We start from the raw sequence: 16,520 nt of genomic DNA on the forward strand, positions 1-16,520 counted from the left end.
ATTAAAAAGTCCATAAATTTTTTTAATAAATTACTGTAAGATTTTAAGATCAAAACCTGTTTTCACCATTTATCTTTTAAAATGATTTAATGCAAAGACTAATCCCTATAATCTTCTTGATATGGTCGAATGAGACATCACATTCCAAGACAAGAGAGTAATGACACCTTCGGCTTGTTATTGAACTCAACTTATTTGTAAGAGCATCAGCTTTACAAAGACATCGCGTGAGTGGTTATGATTACAGCTTCGCTCTATAATAAAGTTCTCCCCTATATAAATAAATCTTTGCAATCATTCCTATGAAGTCGAGAGAGAATTAATTGACATTTTCCATATAGTATCATCAACTTACGATGGCATGTTTATTATGATTGATTGATTTGATCTCTAGTTGTTGTGCTTGCAAAAGACTTTGTTATTTCTGATCTTAGAAAAAGAGAAAAGGTTGGAAAAAAAAGTGTTATCTAAAAAAGATAGTGAATCTGTTCTTGAGCCTAAGAACAAAACATGTTTGTTTCTAAAGTGCATGCAGAAAAACATTTGATTTTGCTATCGAGCTCCTAATTAAAAATTAAAAAATTAGTCTTGCATGTGAGCAATCTGAAGGAGTCAAGGAACCCAAAAAAATATAATTTATTATGTCAGAGCACTGTAACTTTGGATGATCATATTGTTGAAAATTTACTTGGTGAATTCCCTAAAAAATTCTTTTTTTTTTTTTTAATCTTTTCTAGGAGATTTTTGTTTTCATATTTCCCAAGGACATCTCACCTTTTCATAATTTCTAGAATACCCTAATGTGACATAACAGCAGCTTTCCTTTTCCGAACAAATAGAATAAATACATTGGTTCATAGCATGAACCATTCCATTTTTTATTTATAATATTTTTATTTTTATTTATAATATTTTTATTTTTATTTTTATTCTTAAACAAATTCCAGGAATACGAACAAGCTGAAAGAGTTGAGGAACCCGAAATTGAATATAATTTATTGGATGAAATTGGTGAAAATTTACTTGCCTGTTTCACTTTATTTCCTGTAGATCCCGAAATGTTATTTAGCTCGTATGACAGTGGTCATGTATGTCCAGAGAATCAATCGCACATGTCGTTTGGTCTTTAATTTTTTTCCTTTATCTAATTATTTACAAACGTACACCAAAGCTGTCTTTAATGGAAAAGAAAAAGTCTCCCTTTAGAAAATCCAAAGCTTATCATCGGAAAGACCAGAACACTTTTGTCGGACTTCAGGGCAGGAGAGGGTGAGAAGATGGAAGGGATCAGCCATCGTACCTTGCTCGTGAACGGCGTCAACATCCACGTGGCCGAGATGGGCGAAGGCCCCGTGGTCCTCCTCCTCCATGGCTTCCCCGAGCTGTGGTTTTCCTGGCGCCACCAGATCGTCTCCCTCGCCGCCCGCGGCTACCGCGCCGTCGCCCCCGACCTCCGCGGCTTCGGCGACTCCGACGCCCCTCCTTCCAGCTCCGTCTACACCGCCTTCCATGTCGTCGGCGACCTCGTCGCCCTCATCCAGGCCCTCGGCCCTGACCAAGTAATCCTTCCTCTAAAACACCATTCTCTCTATGTATGACGTCTTATGTACATTGATGATGTCGACTTAATCGACACAGGTGTTCGTGGTGGGTCACGACTGGGGGGCGTATATGGCGTGGTGGCTGTGCATCTTGCGACCGGACATGGTGAAAGCGCTGGTGAATCTGAGCGTCGCTTACGCTCCGCGGAATCCCGGTCGGAGACCAGTGGACGCTTGTAGGACAATCTTTGGGGACGACCACTACATCTGCCGCTTCCAGGTAGCTATTCGATATCTTGCCGAACACTCGCTTGATCAAATGGCTACTTCTTAGACGAGACTGGCAATTTACATGGATGCTTACTGCCATCAGTTCTAGCTGCTGAAATCTGTAACTGATGTTGGACATCTAGGATACAAACTTTGTTAATTTTAATCCCTTCAATCCTCTCACTGATATGATTGGTTTCTATAACTGTGATCTTTGGTATACATGTTTCTACTATTATGCCGACCAGCCTTATCTCAGGTATTACTCATGTTGTTTAAAGGATCGGATGTTCAATCACTTTTAAGCGCAGTCTTCGCTGCCATAGATAGGTTGACTCATTCAAGGGTTTGATAAAATTGAATGGTTCTTATATCTGATTATGATATAGGGCGTCCTTCTGTTAGGTCTCTTACCTAAATCCCTGGCCCTTGTGCCTGTAGTAACCAAAAATGTTCATAACTATATTTCTGCCCTTAATTTTTCTTTCAATATTAGGGACCCTTTGGAATATTTTGAAGTCTGTTTGAATTTAAGAGCACCAATTTGTTATGTTATAGATTGAACAAATTGTTTAGCTATTAGGAGCCATGTCTGGAGAGTTTAGATTTTTGTTTTGGTGGGTTCTTGTCGTATAACAAGATTTCTGGGAAAAGAAATTTTTTTTCCTGTACATCCTTTTAGTAGGCCATGTATATGAGTGATTGTAAGTCGTCGAAGCATGGTTATGTGATATTAATTTCATTTTTGTATATATATATATATTTAAGTTAGTATTTCCTTCTTATATGCAAACTTGGTCTTTTTTGACAAGGCTACTCACGTTGTAAGCTATTTATATGCCACCAATCATGTTTACCCACACTTGAAACAGGTAACTACAGCATTCTTACACTTTTCATCCTTCTGGCATGATGGTGTATATAGCATATGGCCTAATGGTTTAGAATCCCTTGTTATCTTTCTTCCATCATTAGATATATTAATCTTTTCTCTTAAAATAAGAATTAATGATATAACTCTTTCATGGCTTCATAATGGTTCTGATGCATCTCTTCTTTCAATCCAACCTTCCATCACGCAGCTTGTCCCTCTTATGTATGAAATTTACATTTCTAGTTGCCAACTCATGAAATGGTTTTTCACAAGGTACAAAGTTGCAGAGTTTCACTAAAACCAACCCAATGCCACCATCAGATGTAGCTTGGGATTGTTAAGGGACCATATCTGGTATCATTGCATAAATGTTACAAGGCAATTATTGTTTAAAGTTTAAGCTTGTAGTTAGTTGATGTAGTTTTTAGTCAAAAGAGTGAGCATGCACCAGTTCTATTTGTTAACCTTGTTTTCTTATCTAGAATCATTATGTTTGCATAATGATGTATTTCTAGGAACATGGAGCAATGGAAGCTGAAATTGCACAGATTGGTACAACCTTGTTTATGAAAAAGTTCTTGACATACCGCAAGCCAGCAGCTATTAATATACCCAAGGATAAAGGACTTGAAGTTTCCCTTGAAACTCCAGTTACTTTGCCTTCATGGCTTTCAGAAGAAGATATAAACTATTTTGCTAGCAAATTTGAGAAGTCAGGCTTCACTGGAGGATTGAACTACTATCGGTGCCTGAACTTGTAAGTGCCTCTAAATTATCTTTTGAAATATTAGATTATTAGTTTTAGCTAATTGACTTATGTTGGGGAAAAATGTAGTTTTAGCTAATCTGTATGCGAGAAGTCGTTCAGAATAGAGTACGGTCTCTCCAGACTTATTACCTACACAAAAACTAAGGTCGGGAGCTACTTCCGGAGCCAGTCCCTCCAATACTTAAGTTAGTACGTAGGTCCCTCCTTAATCTTGAGTTAATGGTGTGTTTTTATACGACCTTGAGGAGAAGGAATGTCCCATAAAGATTTTGCGAGGGGCTAGTTCGTAATCGACCTAAGCTGTCCCCTTGGCTTTTGGGAATATTTCTGCAAATATTCCATAGGAGAGGAAGTTCGTAACCGACCCGAGCTATCGCTTGGACTTCCGAGAATATTCCTACGAATATTTCGTAGGGAAGACAACTCGACAACTCGGTAATTGACCCGAGTTGCCGTTTGGACTCCTATCCATGTGGGTAGGAGGGTGTTAGGCTTCTTGAGCCTTTACCTTCCTATAGGCCTTACGTAGTGTTAACACGACAAATGGTGGCTAACTGATTTTATATTATCTATCATTTGTTTCCCCTCACCCCCCCCCCCCCCCCCCCCTCCTCCCCCGAAGGCGTGCTTGGGGGCTTTTGGGGTTCGAAGCGCGTCGTTTAGTGGCATGGGAGCATTTAGGATTTCTTCTAATAGATCGAGTTTTTCCAAATTAGGCACCTTGGGGATACTAGGCCTTGCATCTCTGTCGTGGTAGATTTTACTTGGTGCGGGTTAGATTTTTCTCGACTTATACGCCTCGGGCGTCTCTTGGCTTAATCTTTCCATTGTAGTGAGTTTTTTTTTTACGTAGGTCAAATTTTTTTGACTCACGTCTTGGGCGTACTTCGCCTTGTGCTTTCGTTGTAGCGGGTTTTACTAGTCATATGTGCCCTGCAAGCCAATCACATGAGTAATGATACGTAGTCTTTTTGCTTGTTATTATTATTTAACATTTTTTTCACTTTATATTGTTTGTTGCTTAAATATATTGTGATGTACATGGATCTGTGCAATGGGAATCGGATCGTGATGAGATCACGATAATAAGACTGATTCACCTTTAAACACAGATCCTAAATAATCTCGATCATAGGTTACTCGAGAGGGACATCGAGATAACCAAACAAACTGGTGTGTTGTATACCCGTCCATATGATGGATGCAGCTGATCTCATGGCTTCTCGTGTGGGGACACTAGGGATATAGTATAGGTGCTCATTGGAGAATGAGTTTACTTATTGATCCGCTTACGGAATGTTGGATGGTTGATGATGCCTTATTGTCAAACAGCGATTCCGTAGTCCCAGTGGTGTATATGGTCCTTAGACTTGAGACATCAAGGATATCTTGTATGAGTACTCCACTCTTTGATACTGGACTTATAGATCTAGAGGTTCCAGATCTAGCACAACCGATCATCTAGAGCGGTAGCCAACCTTACGGGGACTATTGAGTGTCGATAGAGGATCATCCACTCTCGGTGTCATGAGAGGAATGTCTCATGTGTTCTTGCTCAAACAAATCTCTAGCCAAGGTCATTCGGATTGAGAGAGAAAGAGTTCTCCGAGAGAATCTGATTAGAGCGAGACTCGAGCAGAAACCATATAGGTCTGACAGCACCATGCCCGGTATACAATCTCTGGGATATTAGATGGTTGAGGGATTATAGGTACACGGTATCTAAGGATAGACAGGTCCAATCGATTGGATTCCCCTGTATAGTTTGGGGACTGCAGCGTAGTGGCCTAGTACGTCCGCAGTCGATAAATCGAGTGAATTATTATGAAGATAATAATTCACTGAGCTAGAAGGTGTTCTGACAGGTATGACTCACGGCCAGCTCGATATTGGGTTTAGAGGGTCACACACATATGGTAGGCGTTGTGAAGAGTAGAGGTTCGGATATGAGATATCTGTCAAAGCCTGTATCTTATTAGATATCCAATAAACCCCTGAATTATTGGATCCTATGGATGAGATCCAATAAGAGTCAATGGGAGATTATTGGATAGAGATCCACTAATCTAAGAGGCTTTGATGGTTGGATGAAGATCAAATACCCAATAGAGCAAGATCCATTAGGGTTAAGTTGATAGGGGACCTCTATAAATAGTAGGGAACCAATGGTTTATAGGCTAGAGCCTTTTTGGTTGTCATCTCCTATTCTCCTCCCCTTCTCAGATAGTAGGCTTGGAGAATCGGGTAACGAAGTTCGAGAGTGTCTCCTACTCATCTTGTCTTAGTCCGAGAAGCATCGTCGCTGTAGGCCTTGGGCGCATATTCCCGAGGAAGTGGAGCTCGAACTCTTTTGTTAGTTGAACGAAGGAGCTAATAGAAAGCGGCTTTAGACGAGCGTACCACTCTTTCGTTGACGGGAGACCAATAGAAAGCATCGTCGCTGTAGACGTGCTCCATTGGTTCAATGGCGCCATAAAAGGTTTCCAATGACGGGAGACCAAAGTTAGTGGGGATCGGCTGGTCCTAAATATCCTGAATAAATAGTGACCAACCCGAGGTGGAGTCGATCTGCCCATCACCCTGGATTGGTGAAAGTCGCGACGCATCTCTTCCAAGCGCCTATCCATTTACTACAGTTGGATCCTTAGAGTTGTCTATTGAATCGACCGAGTGGGTCCTAGATTCAAGCAGAGCGGAGCGATAGTGGGACAACCTACTGAACTCTGTGGTTAGGGAGCAGGGCGCTCCGTCGGCTGGTGGCTCGATAGGTCTTGGATGCCTGTGAGACGTTGGAAATTCATCGGGCGGGATGACCCCAACGAACTGTCACGAACGGTCGTCGCGCACCCGCAACAACTCCGTTCAACGAACCGTTCGTCGCTCACACCCGCATGTACAGCTGCTTGACAGCATGTTTTCTTATGGTTTTAGGTCATTTTGCTTGTAAATATGTAAGTTCGAACAAGCTGCAGCGTTGCAAAGCGACCGTTCACCGAACCGAGCAAAACAGCCCCAAAACAGCTCCGTTTTCGCGTGCCGCGGGAGGTGAGCGGAGTGCTGCCTCCGCTCACCAAAATGTCAGCCAGCTCAGACCCCAGGAACCCCCCGGGTGGCACATGGCTGGATGGGGCTTCGGTTATATACCGGGCGTTGAACACTCTTTTGCAAGTTCGCACGTGACCTTTACGGGAACTTGGTGTTGCGTCCGGGACCAGGTGAGCGGCTGTTTGTGGGCTTGCAGCTGTTCGTTCATCCTTGAAAGCCTTGTTTTTCTCCCTCTCCCTCTTTTCTCTTGTGCACACAAGGTGTTCGACGAATTGCTTGTAAAGCTTTCCTTTTCGCGAGACTTCTGGACTTGTCCGTTGCTCGTTCTTTCGATCTAACTCTCTTTCTCTTTTACAGGTCCTTCGGGACCTGCGAGAGGTTACAAAGTGGGCTGATCCTTGCGGAGCAAGATCGCAAGGGCGAAGCGCGACTTAGGCAACGCAAGCTAAGTTCGCGTCTTTGCCGCTCGGGTGACTCGCGACTTAGGCAACGCAAGCTAAGTTCGCGTCTTTGACCGCAAGGGTGCCGCACGCCTTAGGCAATTCCAGCTAAGGTCGTGACATTGTGGTATCAGAGCGGGCAAGCTCTTCGATCGAACAGCGAACGAACTTCGCAACTTCGCCATGGCAAAGCATCGTGGCGAATCAAGCAAGACGGGGCAAGCAGGACCCTTGCCCCAAGCAGCCGCAGGTGGGCTGCATGTGCACACTCGCCCTCATGCTGTTGGAGCCGCTCACGAGGATCGCGGCAGCGAACAGGATGAGCGAGAAGTTGGCAACTCTCCGCGAGCGGAGGAAGCGCAATCTGGTGCGCTAACTGGGAAAAAGAGTCATAAGGAGAGACTCACGACGGCGGAAACCCGCCTGGATGTTCTGGAAGCGAGCATGGAGGAGCTCTACCATGGCCAACAAAGACTTGTTGGGGTAGAGAGCTCGCAAGAGGAAGCGGAGTCTAGGATCGACAAGGTCGAGGCCCTAGTCGATCGATGACACCAAAGACTCCGTGCAACACTTATAGGATGTTGTGGCGGAACTCACGGCAAAGGTGGCTATGCTTACAAGAACGCTAAATGCGGGAGGAGGCAACACCCGCGTTGCACCGCCACAAAATTTGAGGGCACCTGAGCCCCATGGATACGGAGGGGCCAGAGATGCCAAGGAGCTCGAGAACTTTCTGTTTGACATGGAGCAATACTTCCGAGCTACGAGGCCCGATTCTGAAGATACCAAAGTTTCCATAGCAACAATGTATCTGAATGGAGATGCGAAACTTTGGTGGCGAACTCGTTGGGAGGAGATCCAACAAGGTCGGTGTCGAGTCGACACATGGGAAGACTTGAAGCGGGAGTTGAGAACTCAGTTCCTACCGGAGAACACAGAGTTCGTCGCAAGAAGGAAGTTGAGACAACTCCGCCAAAGTACCACCATCCAAGACTATGTAAAGCAATTTTCTGCACTGATGCTGGACATACAGGACATGTCCGAGAAGGACAAGTTGTTCAGCTTCCTTGATGGTTTGAAACCATGGGCTCAGCAGGAGCTGAATCGAAGGAATGTTACCGACGTGGTCGGGGCAATTGCAGCTGCAGAAAGGCTCACCGACTTCGTTTCCTCTGAAGACCCAGCGAGAAGGAAACAATCTTCAAGCAATCGCCCTCCAAAACATTCTCGAGGGAAGGAGCTCGGGGGCGAACAGAAGAAGAAGAGCTCCCACAAAGGGCCGAACCCAAAAGGCAAGGCCTCAAAACCTGGAGGATGCTTCTTGTGCGGAGGACCGCACATGGTAAGGGAGTGCCCACAGAAGCAGGCACTCAACGCTTTGACAGCTTCCATCCACCCTCCCCGATCGGACAAGGGCAAAGCTGTTGCTCTTAGTTCGAGCAGTTCAGAATCCAGCAGCGACGATGAGGAGTCGCAGGGACCCCGAATGGGAGCAATGCGTCTGTTGAACGCTATGCGGGGTCAAGTGGGGGAGAACATGAAGACGAAGGCACAAAAAGCAGGAAGCAGCGAGCTAATGTATGTGGACATTAAGCTAAATGGCCAAACGACCCGTGCAATGGTGGACACGGGCGCTACCCACAACTTCATAGCCGATCGCGAAGCACAGCGACTTGGGTTGACATTGGAGAAGAGCCCAAGCCGAATGAAGGCGGTGAACTCGGAGGCCAGGCGAATCTCCGGGTTGGCGAAGGGTGTTCCTATCAAAATCGGGACTTGGAGCGGTAACACCAACATGATGGCCGTGCCACTGGACGACTTCCAAGTGATTCTTGGAATGGAGTTTATGCATGCGGCGAAGTTGGTGCCGATGCCGTTCTTAAACTCCCTATGTATGATGGGAGGAGATGACCCCTGCGTGGTTCCCGTCTCTCGGAGAGGAACCAAGGAGCCCCAACATATTTCGGCATTACAATTGAAGAAAGGGGTGCGAAAGGGCGAACTGACATTCGTGGCTGCTATGAAACTAGAGCCACTCAACGAAGAAGCCATTCAAGAACCTGCTGTGGTGGCGAACGTCCTGAAGGAGTTCAAAGACGTTATGCCACCCGAGTTGCCGAAGACTCTTCCACCACGCAGAGGCGTGGATCACAGTATCGAGCTGGAGCCAGGAGTGAAGCCTCCAGCGAGACCACCCTACCGCATGCCCCCGCCAGAGTTGGCAGAACTCAGGAAGCAGTTAGGTGAACTGCTAAGCGGTGGTCTCATCCGCAGCTCAAAAGCACCTTTCGGAGCTCCAGTTCTCTTTCAGAAGAAACAAGATGGGAGCCTCCGATTATGCGTCGACTACCGAGCCCTCAACAAAGTAACAGTGAAGAACAAGTATCCCATCCCGCTCATTGCGGACTTGTTCGATCAATTGGGCAAGGCGAAGTATTTCTCAAAACTCGACCTCCGGTCGGGGTATTGGCAGGTGCGCATCGCTGAAGGCGACGAAGCAAAGACTACTTGTGTGACCAGATATGGAGCGTTTGAGTTCTTGGTGATGCCTTTCGGCTTAACCAACGCTCCGGCCACATTCTGTACTCTCATGAACCAGCTATTCAAGGAGTATTTGGATAAGTTCGTGGTCGTCTACTTGGACGATATCGTCGTCTACAGCCAAACGCTCGAGGAGCACGTCAAGCACCTTCGGACGATTTTCAAGGTTCTCAGGGAGAACACGTTGTTCGTAAAAAGGGAGAAATGCTACTTTGCTCAGACTGAGATCCTATTCTTGGGGCATCGAATCGGTGATGGCTCCATCCGGATGGATAAGTCGAAGGTGCAAGCAGTTGCGGAATGGCGAACTCCAAAGAAGGTGCCAGAGTTGAGATCTTTCCTTGGTTTCGTCAACTACTATCGACGCTTCATCGCGGGATATTCGAAGCGGGCAACCCCACTGACGGAGTTGCTGAAGAAGGAGCAGCCTTGGAAGTGGTCGGACAAATGCGAGATAGCATTCCAAGATCTGAAGGCTGCTGTTCTGGAAGAACCAGTGCTCAAATTGCCAAACTATGGAGAGCCCTTTGAAGTCCATACCGATGCTTCGGACTTTGCTATTGGTGGAGTACTCATGCAAGAAGGTCATCCGGTGGCCTACGAGAGCCGCAAACTCAACGAGACCGAGAGGCGGTATCCAGTGCATGAGAAGGAGATGACAGCGGTGATCCACTGCCTACGAGTTTGGCGACACTACCTCCTCGGGTCGCGATTTGTGCGGAGGACAGACAACATCGCCCTGAGTTATTTCCAAACTCAGAAGAAGCTTTCCCCAAAGCAAGCACGGTGGCAGGACTTCCTGGCTGAATTTGATATGGCAATGGAATACAAGCCCGGGAAGGCGAATGTCGTGGCCGATGCGCTGAGTCGGAAGGTGGTGTGCGTGAATGCTGCACAACTGGAGGGCAGAGGCTAAACAAGTCAGTTACACTCCAACTTCCTTGCTCGAATCAGAGATGGACTGTATAGTGATCCCCAGGCAGTTATCCTGATGCAGCTCATCAAAGAAGGCAAGGCACGACGATTTTGGGTCCAGGAGGGACTTGTTTACACAAAAGGGAATAGAGTTTATGTTCCCCGAGTGGACAATTTAAGGCGTGAACTCTTAAAAGAGTGTCACGATTCCCTTTGGGCTGGACATCCCGGCATTCACAGAACATTGGCTCTCGTGGAAAGGGTCTTCTACTGGCCAAAGATGGGGATTGATGTGGAGGAGTATGTTCGAACATGCCTTACTTGCCAACAAGACAAGGTGGAGCAACGGAAGCCGGTGGGACTTTTGGAGCCGTTGCCTGTACCAGAAAGGCCATGGGAGAGCATTTCCTTATACTTCATATCAAGCTTGCCGCCTGTAGGGGGACTTGGATCGATACTTGTGGTGGTCGATCGGTTTTCAAAGTATGCAACTTTCATTGCTGCTCCCCTACACTGTTCAGCTGAAGAGGCGGCCAGACTGATGATAAAGGGTGTAGTGAAGTATTGGGGAGTCCCACACAATATTGTTAGTGATCGAGACGCTCGGTTCCTGGGACGATTCTGGACCGAGCTATTCAAATTGTTGGGGTCAAAGTTATACTTCTCTACAAGCCTCCACCCCTAGACGGATGGTCAGACTGAAAGAATAAATTCGCTCTTAGAGCAGTATCTCCGGCACTACGTGAGTGCCAATCAACGAGATTGGGTGAAGCTGTTGGACATCGCCCAATTCTCCTACAACTTGCAGCGGAGCTCTGCATCCAACAAGAGCCCCTTCGAAATTATCACAGGACAACAACCGTCGACTCCGCACACTATGGCAATTGGTTATACTGGGAGTAGTCCATCAGCCTACCATTTCGCAAAGGAGTGGCATCGAAATGCCGATATTGCGCGGGCTTACTTGGAGAAGGCGGCAAAACGGATGAAGAAGTGGGCAGACTTGGGAAGGCGACCACAAGAGTTCAAAGTTGGCGATTTGGTGTTGGTAAAGCTCCAACCAGCATCACTCCAATTCTTCAGGAAAAGAGTCCACAAAGGATTGGTGCGTAAGTATGAAGGGCCCTTCCCAATTATCAGCAGAGTAGGCAATGTTTCTTACAAGTTGCAGCTGCCAGCGTGGTTCAAAATTCACAACGTTCTTCACGCCAGCAACCTGAAGGCCTACCATTCGGATCCGCAAGATGCTTCTCGAAGTATTCCAACTCGGCTACCTCCCATCACAGCCTCCTACGAGAAGCGAGTGGAAACCATTCTGGCGGATCACAAGATAAAGCTACCCAACGGAGCGGAGCAGACAGAGTACTTGGTGAAGTGGCGAAAGCTTCCCCGAACTGAAGCCAGTTGGGAGCCTGAAGACGCCCTGCGACATGAAGAAGAAGTCATCAACAACTACCAACAAGCGTCGACGAGGGCGTCGACAGTTTAAGTGGGGGAGAATGTCACGAACGGTCGTCGCGCACCCGCAACAACTCCGTTCAACGAACCGTTCGTCGCTCACACCCGCATGTACAGCTGCTTGACAGCATGTTTTCTTATGGTTTTGGGTCATTTTGCTTGTAAATATGTAAGTTCGAACAAGCTGCAGCGTTGCAAAGCGACCGTTCACCGAACCGAGCAAAACAGCCCCAAAACAGCTCAAAACAGCTCCGTTTTCGCGTGCCGCGGGAGGTGAGCGGAGTGCTGCCTCCGCTCACCAAAATGTCAGCCAGCTCAGACCCTAGGAACCCCCCGGGTGGCACATGGCTGGATGGGGCTTCGGTTATATACCGGGCGTTGAACACTCTTTCGCAAGTTCGCACGTGACCTTTACGGGAACTTGGTGTTGCGTCCGGGACCAGGTGAGCGGCTGTTTGTGGGCTTGCAGCTGTTCGTTCATCCTTGAAAGCCTTGTTTTTCTCCCTCTCCCTCTTTTCTCTTGTGCACACAAGGTGTTCGACGAATTGCTTGTAAAGCTTTCCTTTTCGCGAGACTTCGGGACTTGTCCGTTGCTCGTTCTTTCGATCTAACTCTCTTTCTCTTTTACAGGTCCTTCGGGACCTGCGAGAGGTTACAAAGTGGGCTGATCCTTGCGGAGCAAGATCGCAAGGGCGAAGCGCGACTTAGGCAACGCAAGCTAAGTTCGCGTCTTTGCCGCTCGGGTGACTCGCGACTTAGGCAACGCAAGCTAAGTTCGCGTCTTTGACCGCAAGGGTGCCGCACACCTTAGGCAATTCCAGCTAAGGTCGTGACAGAACGCCGAGGTAGAAGCGGTGGCCGCTGGTCTGATCGAGGTAGAAGCGGGGTAACAACCTATATTTTGCCGGCTAGTGTTTGCATTTGCTAGGTAAGGTTCAAGAATTCCTTGGCAGGAACAACTAGATGGCTCGACGGCACTCCCGGAGATGAGGGTCTAGGGTCGTTGAACGAATGCCAGTACTACATTGGTACTCATGGCGAGGTGGATGTATCTTTGTGAGGAAAGGGTGGTTGTTGCCCCGTCTGAGTGAAAGTGTCATGGGTCAAAAGGTGGATCCTCTCCTGAATGTTCATGGACAAGGTCAGTCAGCCTGCAGACGCTCCTACAACATCGGACCCTCCTTCTAGTGTTAAAATGTTGGGGAAAAATATTGTTGATGTCTTCGTCAACACAACGTGACCCTGATCCGTATGCGAGGAGTCATCCGGAACAGAGCGTAGTCTCTCTAGACTCGTTACCTGCACAAAGACCAAGGTCGAGGGTTGCTTCTCGAGTCGTTCCCTTCGATGCTTAAGTTAGTACCGAGGTCTCTTCTCCTTAATCTGGAGTTAAGGGTGTGTCTTTATATTAACCTTGAGGAGAAGGAATATCCCATAAAGATTCTACGGGAGAGATAATTCGTAATCGACCCGAGCTACCCCCTGGACTTCCGAGAATATTTCTGTGAATATTTCGTAGGGGAGATAGTTCCTAATCGACTTGAGTTACCTCTTGAACTTCTAGGAATATTTTTACGAATATTTCACAAGGGAGATAGTTCGTAACAGACCGAAGCTACCTCCTAGACTTTTGGGAATATTCTTATGGATATTCCATAGGTTCAGTAGCTCGGTAGATCGATAACTGATCAGAGCTGTCTTTTGGACTCCTATCAATGTGGGTAGAAGGGTGTTGGGCTTCCTAGGCCTTTATCTTCCTATGGGCCTTCCATGATGTTAACGTGACGAACGGTGGCTAGTTGATTTTATATTCCCTATCGACTTGATTTGTAGATCTATTTATTTTAGTTACATGCTTTTGTTCTTGGTCAAGATTAGTATCTTCCATAGTTAATTAAATTATAGAAAGTATTCATTTATTTTGAGTCTCCATATGCTTGGTTTGAGTATAGAATTAATGGAAAGAAGTATTGATTTATTTTTAATCTTGATATGTTTGGTTTGAGATTCAAACTTGGGAAGATTATAGTCGTTACGATATATTTTGGTAATCTTAGTTATCTGTGTGCTGTCCTTGTGTTCCAACAAGGAATAAATTTAAATTTGTTTTGGGAGTATTAAAAGTCTTCAAGTATACAGGAAAGATGTTTGATTCAATTTTTATTAATTTTCAGATCATCAAACATTCTGCTTTTCTTAGAGATCTTGCAGTAGTCCCTCCCGTCCCTTTTTCAACTGAATGATTTACCAATCTTTTTCCCTTAATGTTGAACAAAAGAAATTTCATTGCTGCAGAGAAGTATGAACTGGTCTGTTCTCTTAATACGCAATTTTGCAATTTCCAGTTTGTATCTGTTTGTTCATTTATGCCACATTATCATTGATATGAAGGAACTGGGAGCTCTCAGCACCTTGGACTGAGGTCCAAGTAGACGTACCTGTGAAGTTTATTATTGGAGATCTTGATTTAACGTACCACACGCCAGGCATCCAAGACTACATACACAAGGGTGGCTTCAAAAGTGCGGTTCCATTTCTTGAAGATGTTGTTGTGATGGAAGGAGTCGGTCACTTCATCAACCAGGAGAGGCCACACGAGGTTTCTGATCTCATTTATGACTTCATCCACAAGTTCTAGGTAGGTGTAGTTGTATGCAAAGCACCATGAATAAATGGCTCGATGGTGAAAAAGATTACGTGGTAAAAGAATCGACCCTAGTTGAGATTTAGGGATTTTACTGTATGAATAGATAGTTATTTTTTGTGTTCAACTAAAAACACATTGTTTTTAATTAATCTTTTAAAATATTGATAATTGTCACATTTCTTTTGATTAGATTAAAAAGGCGTTCTCAATATTTTTATATTTTGAGTGTGGGCCTTGGAAATTTTTAACAGATAAAAGCCAATCCCAATCTAAAAAAAGATCAACGAACAAAAGAGGATTGACAATCACCAATACCAATTGGAACCTTGCTATAAAGTTAACAAGTCCTATATTTCTTTTTTTAATGGATTGAGAATAAAAACTTCTTTTAGAAAATTTATTTTTTTAAAAAAAGTTCTAAGAGAACAAAATAAAACTGGAACCACCAAAATTTTTTATTGATAATAGGAAAAGAACAAAAAAAATAATGGGATTTATCCAAAGAGCCTCATTTTATCATGGATAAAAGGATTACAATGTGAGAAAGCAAGCTGTGATAAAAAAGATGGATAATGTGTGAATTTCCAATATGTTTGAAAATTTCTTTCAAGTCTTTTTCATGTTCATAAGGTTTATGATATACACAAGTAATGTAATTTTGTCAGAGATTTTTATTTAGAAAATATCCCACCGAGACCCGATCAACCTACTGTTCGACTATTTTAATTTCAGATCTGAAGACTGCATAGATCCCAAAGTTTAATAGTCTACCGATCTCTATTAGTCTTTTAACACTTTAGCAGCCCCATTGGTGTATCCCGACTTTTTAGAGCAAGCTAGAACGTGCACATAATGCAAACCGATACTTTGAGTCATGATTTTTATGTTTAAGGAAAATTAATAGTAGATAATTAGCCAATGACAGTTCGATTTGTCATCACTAGGTGGCAACAATTTGAGGTCTTTTAGGTAACAAATGCCTAATTAACCTAGTGATGTGGTGGGGATATGGCTCTCATTTATCATATTTGGAATGGGTAAAAAAATAGAGAAAAATATTTAATCACATTAGCAATCGAGTTCAATAATTAAGGCAAACTTATTAAACCCAAATCAGACGGGAATCTGGTCAAGACCCTACCATTTAGTGGTGCCCATATTCAATGTGTCAAAAAATGGCTAAAGAAATCCTCAAAATAAATAGCTTCACTGTTTTCAGTAAAAAAAAAAGTGTAACAAGTGCACCCATGCACGGGAGAATCTTAAACTCCGTAGGTTTTGCGGGTAGAATCTCTAAGTGAAAAAATAAGACAACAATATAAACTTAGTTACACTAATCTCCATAAGATTCATAAATCTTATGGGGACAAAAATTACCTAATGCCAAATCTGAAGCATCCTATTTTGCCATTCTGATGTTTCTAAGAACATCAATGTGTCATACTAGCAATTTTTGCAATCAAAAGACTCAAAAATTGATCCAAGAATGCTGAAACCTTGAAAGACTGAAAAGAAAATATCAGCCGCAATTTTTTTTCCATTTAAAATCAAATTATTTAAAATTTTCACACAATACACTACCCACGAAAAATAAATCTACACAACTCAAAAACTCACGAAAAATAAATCTACACAACCCAAAAACACAACTATTTGCGTCCTAGGATTCAAGATGAAAACAGTCATGCACAATCTGCATGCACAAAACCCCTTTTACCATGAAATCTCACAAATCCACTTGAAAATCAACAAATGTTAATGAAAATCAATGCTAAATAAGTGAAAACGGGAAAAAGACAAACTAGGGTTATAAGTGAAAAGAAGATGAACCTGAGAGATTCTTCAAGAGATTCAATCAACTCAGAAGACTGCAGAAAGATTGATTAAAGGAGAGAGAGGAGCCGACAGATATAATTAAATGACCTCTTACCTCTTTACTCCTTGAATTGGCAAAACCTTCTAATTTAATTCTCTAAACCAAGACGATCGCTTGAGCCGAACTAGCCTAAAACTCTCAACC

At 44.4% G+C, this 16,520-nt stretch overlaps 1 protein-coding gene across 1 annotated transcript; it reads left to right on the top strand.

The window, feature by feature from the left end:
- The first annotated feature begins 1,165 nt into the window (after positions 1-1,165).
- Positions 1,166-14,676, top strand: LOC103973595 (uncharacterized). The gene is made up of 4 exons (XM_009388211.3): positions 1,166-1,559; positions 1,639-1,821; positions 3,201-3,442; positions 14,245-14,676. Exons 1-4 carry the CDS (start codon positions 1,278-1,280, stop codon positions 14,489-14,491), a joined length of 954 nt encoding a protein of 317 aa, XP_009386486.2. The 5' UTR covers positions 1,166-1,277; the 3' UTR covers positions 14,492-14,676.
- Positions 14,677-16,520: the final 1,844 nt, after the last annotated feature.

Source organism: Musa acuminata, chromosome BXJ2-2, assembly GCF_036884655.1.
Source record: "Musa acuminata AAA Group cultivar baxijiao chromosome BXJ2-2, Cavendish_Baxijiao_AAA, whole genome shotgun sequence".
Taxonomy (NCBI): domain Eukaryota; kingdom Viridiplantae; phylum Streptophyta; class Magnoliopsida; order Zingiberales; family Musaceae; genus Musa; species Musa acuminata.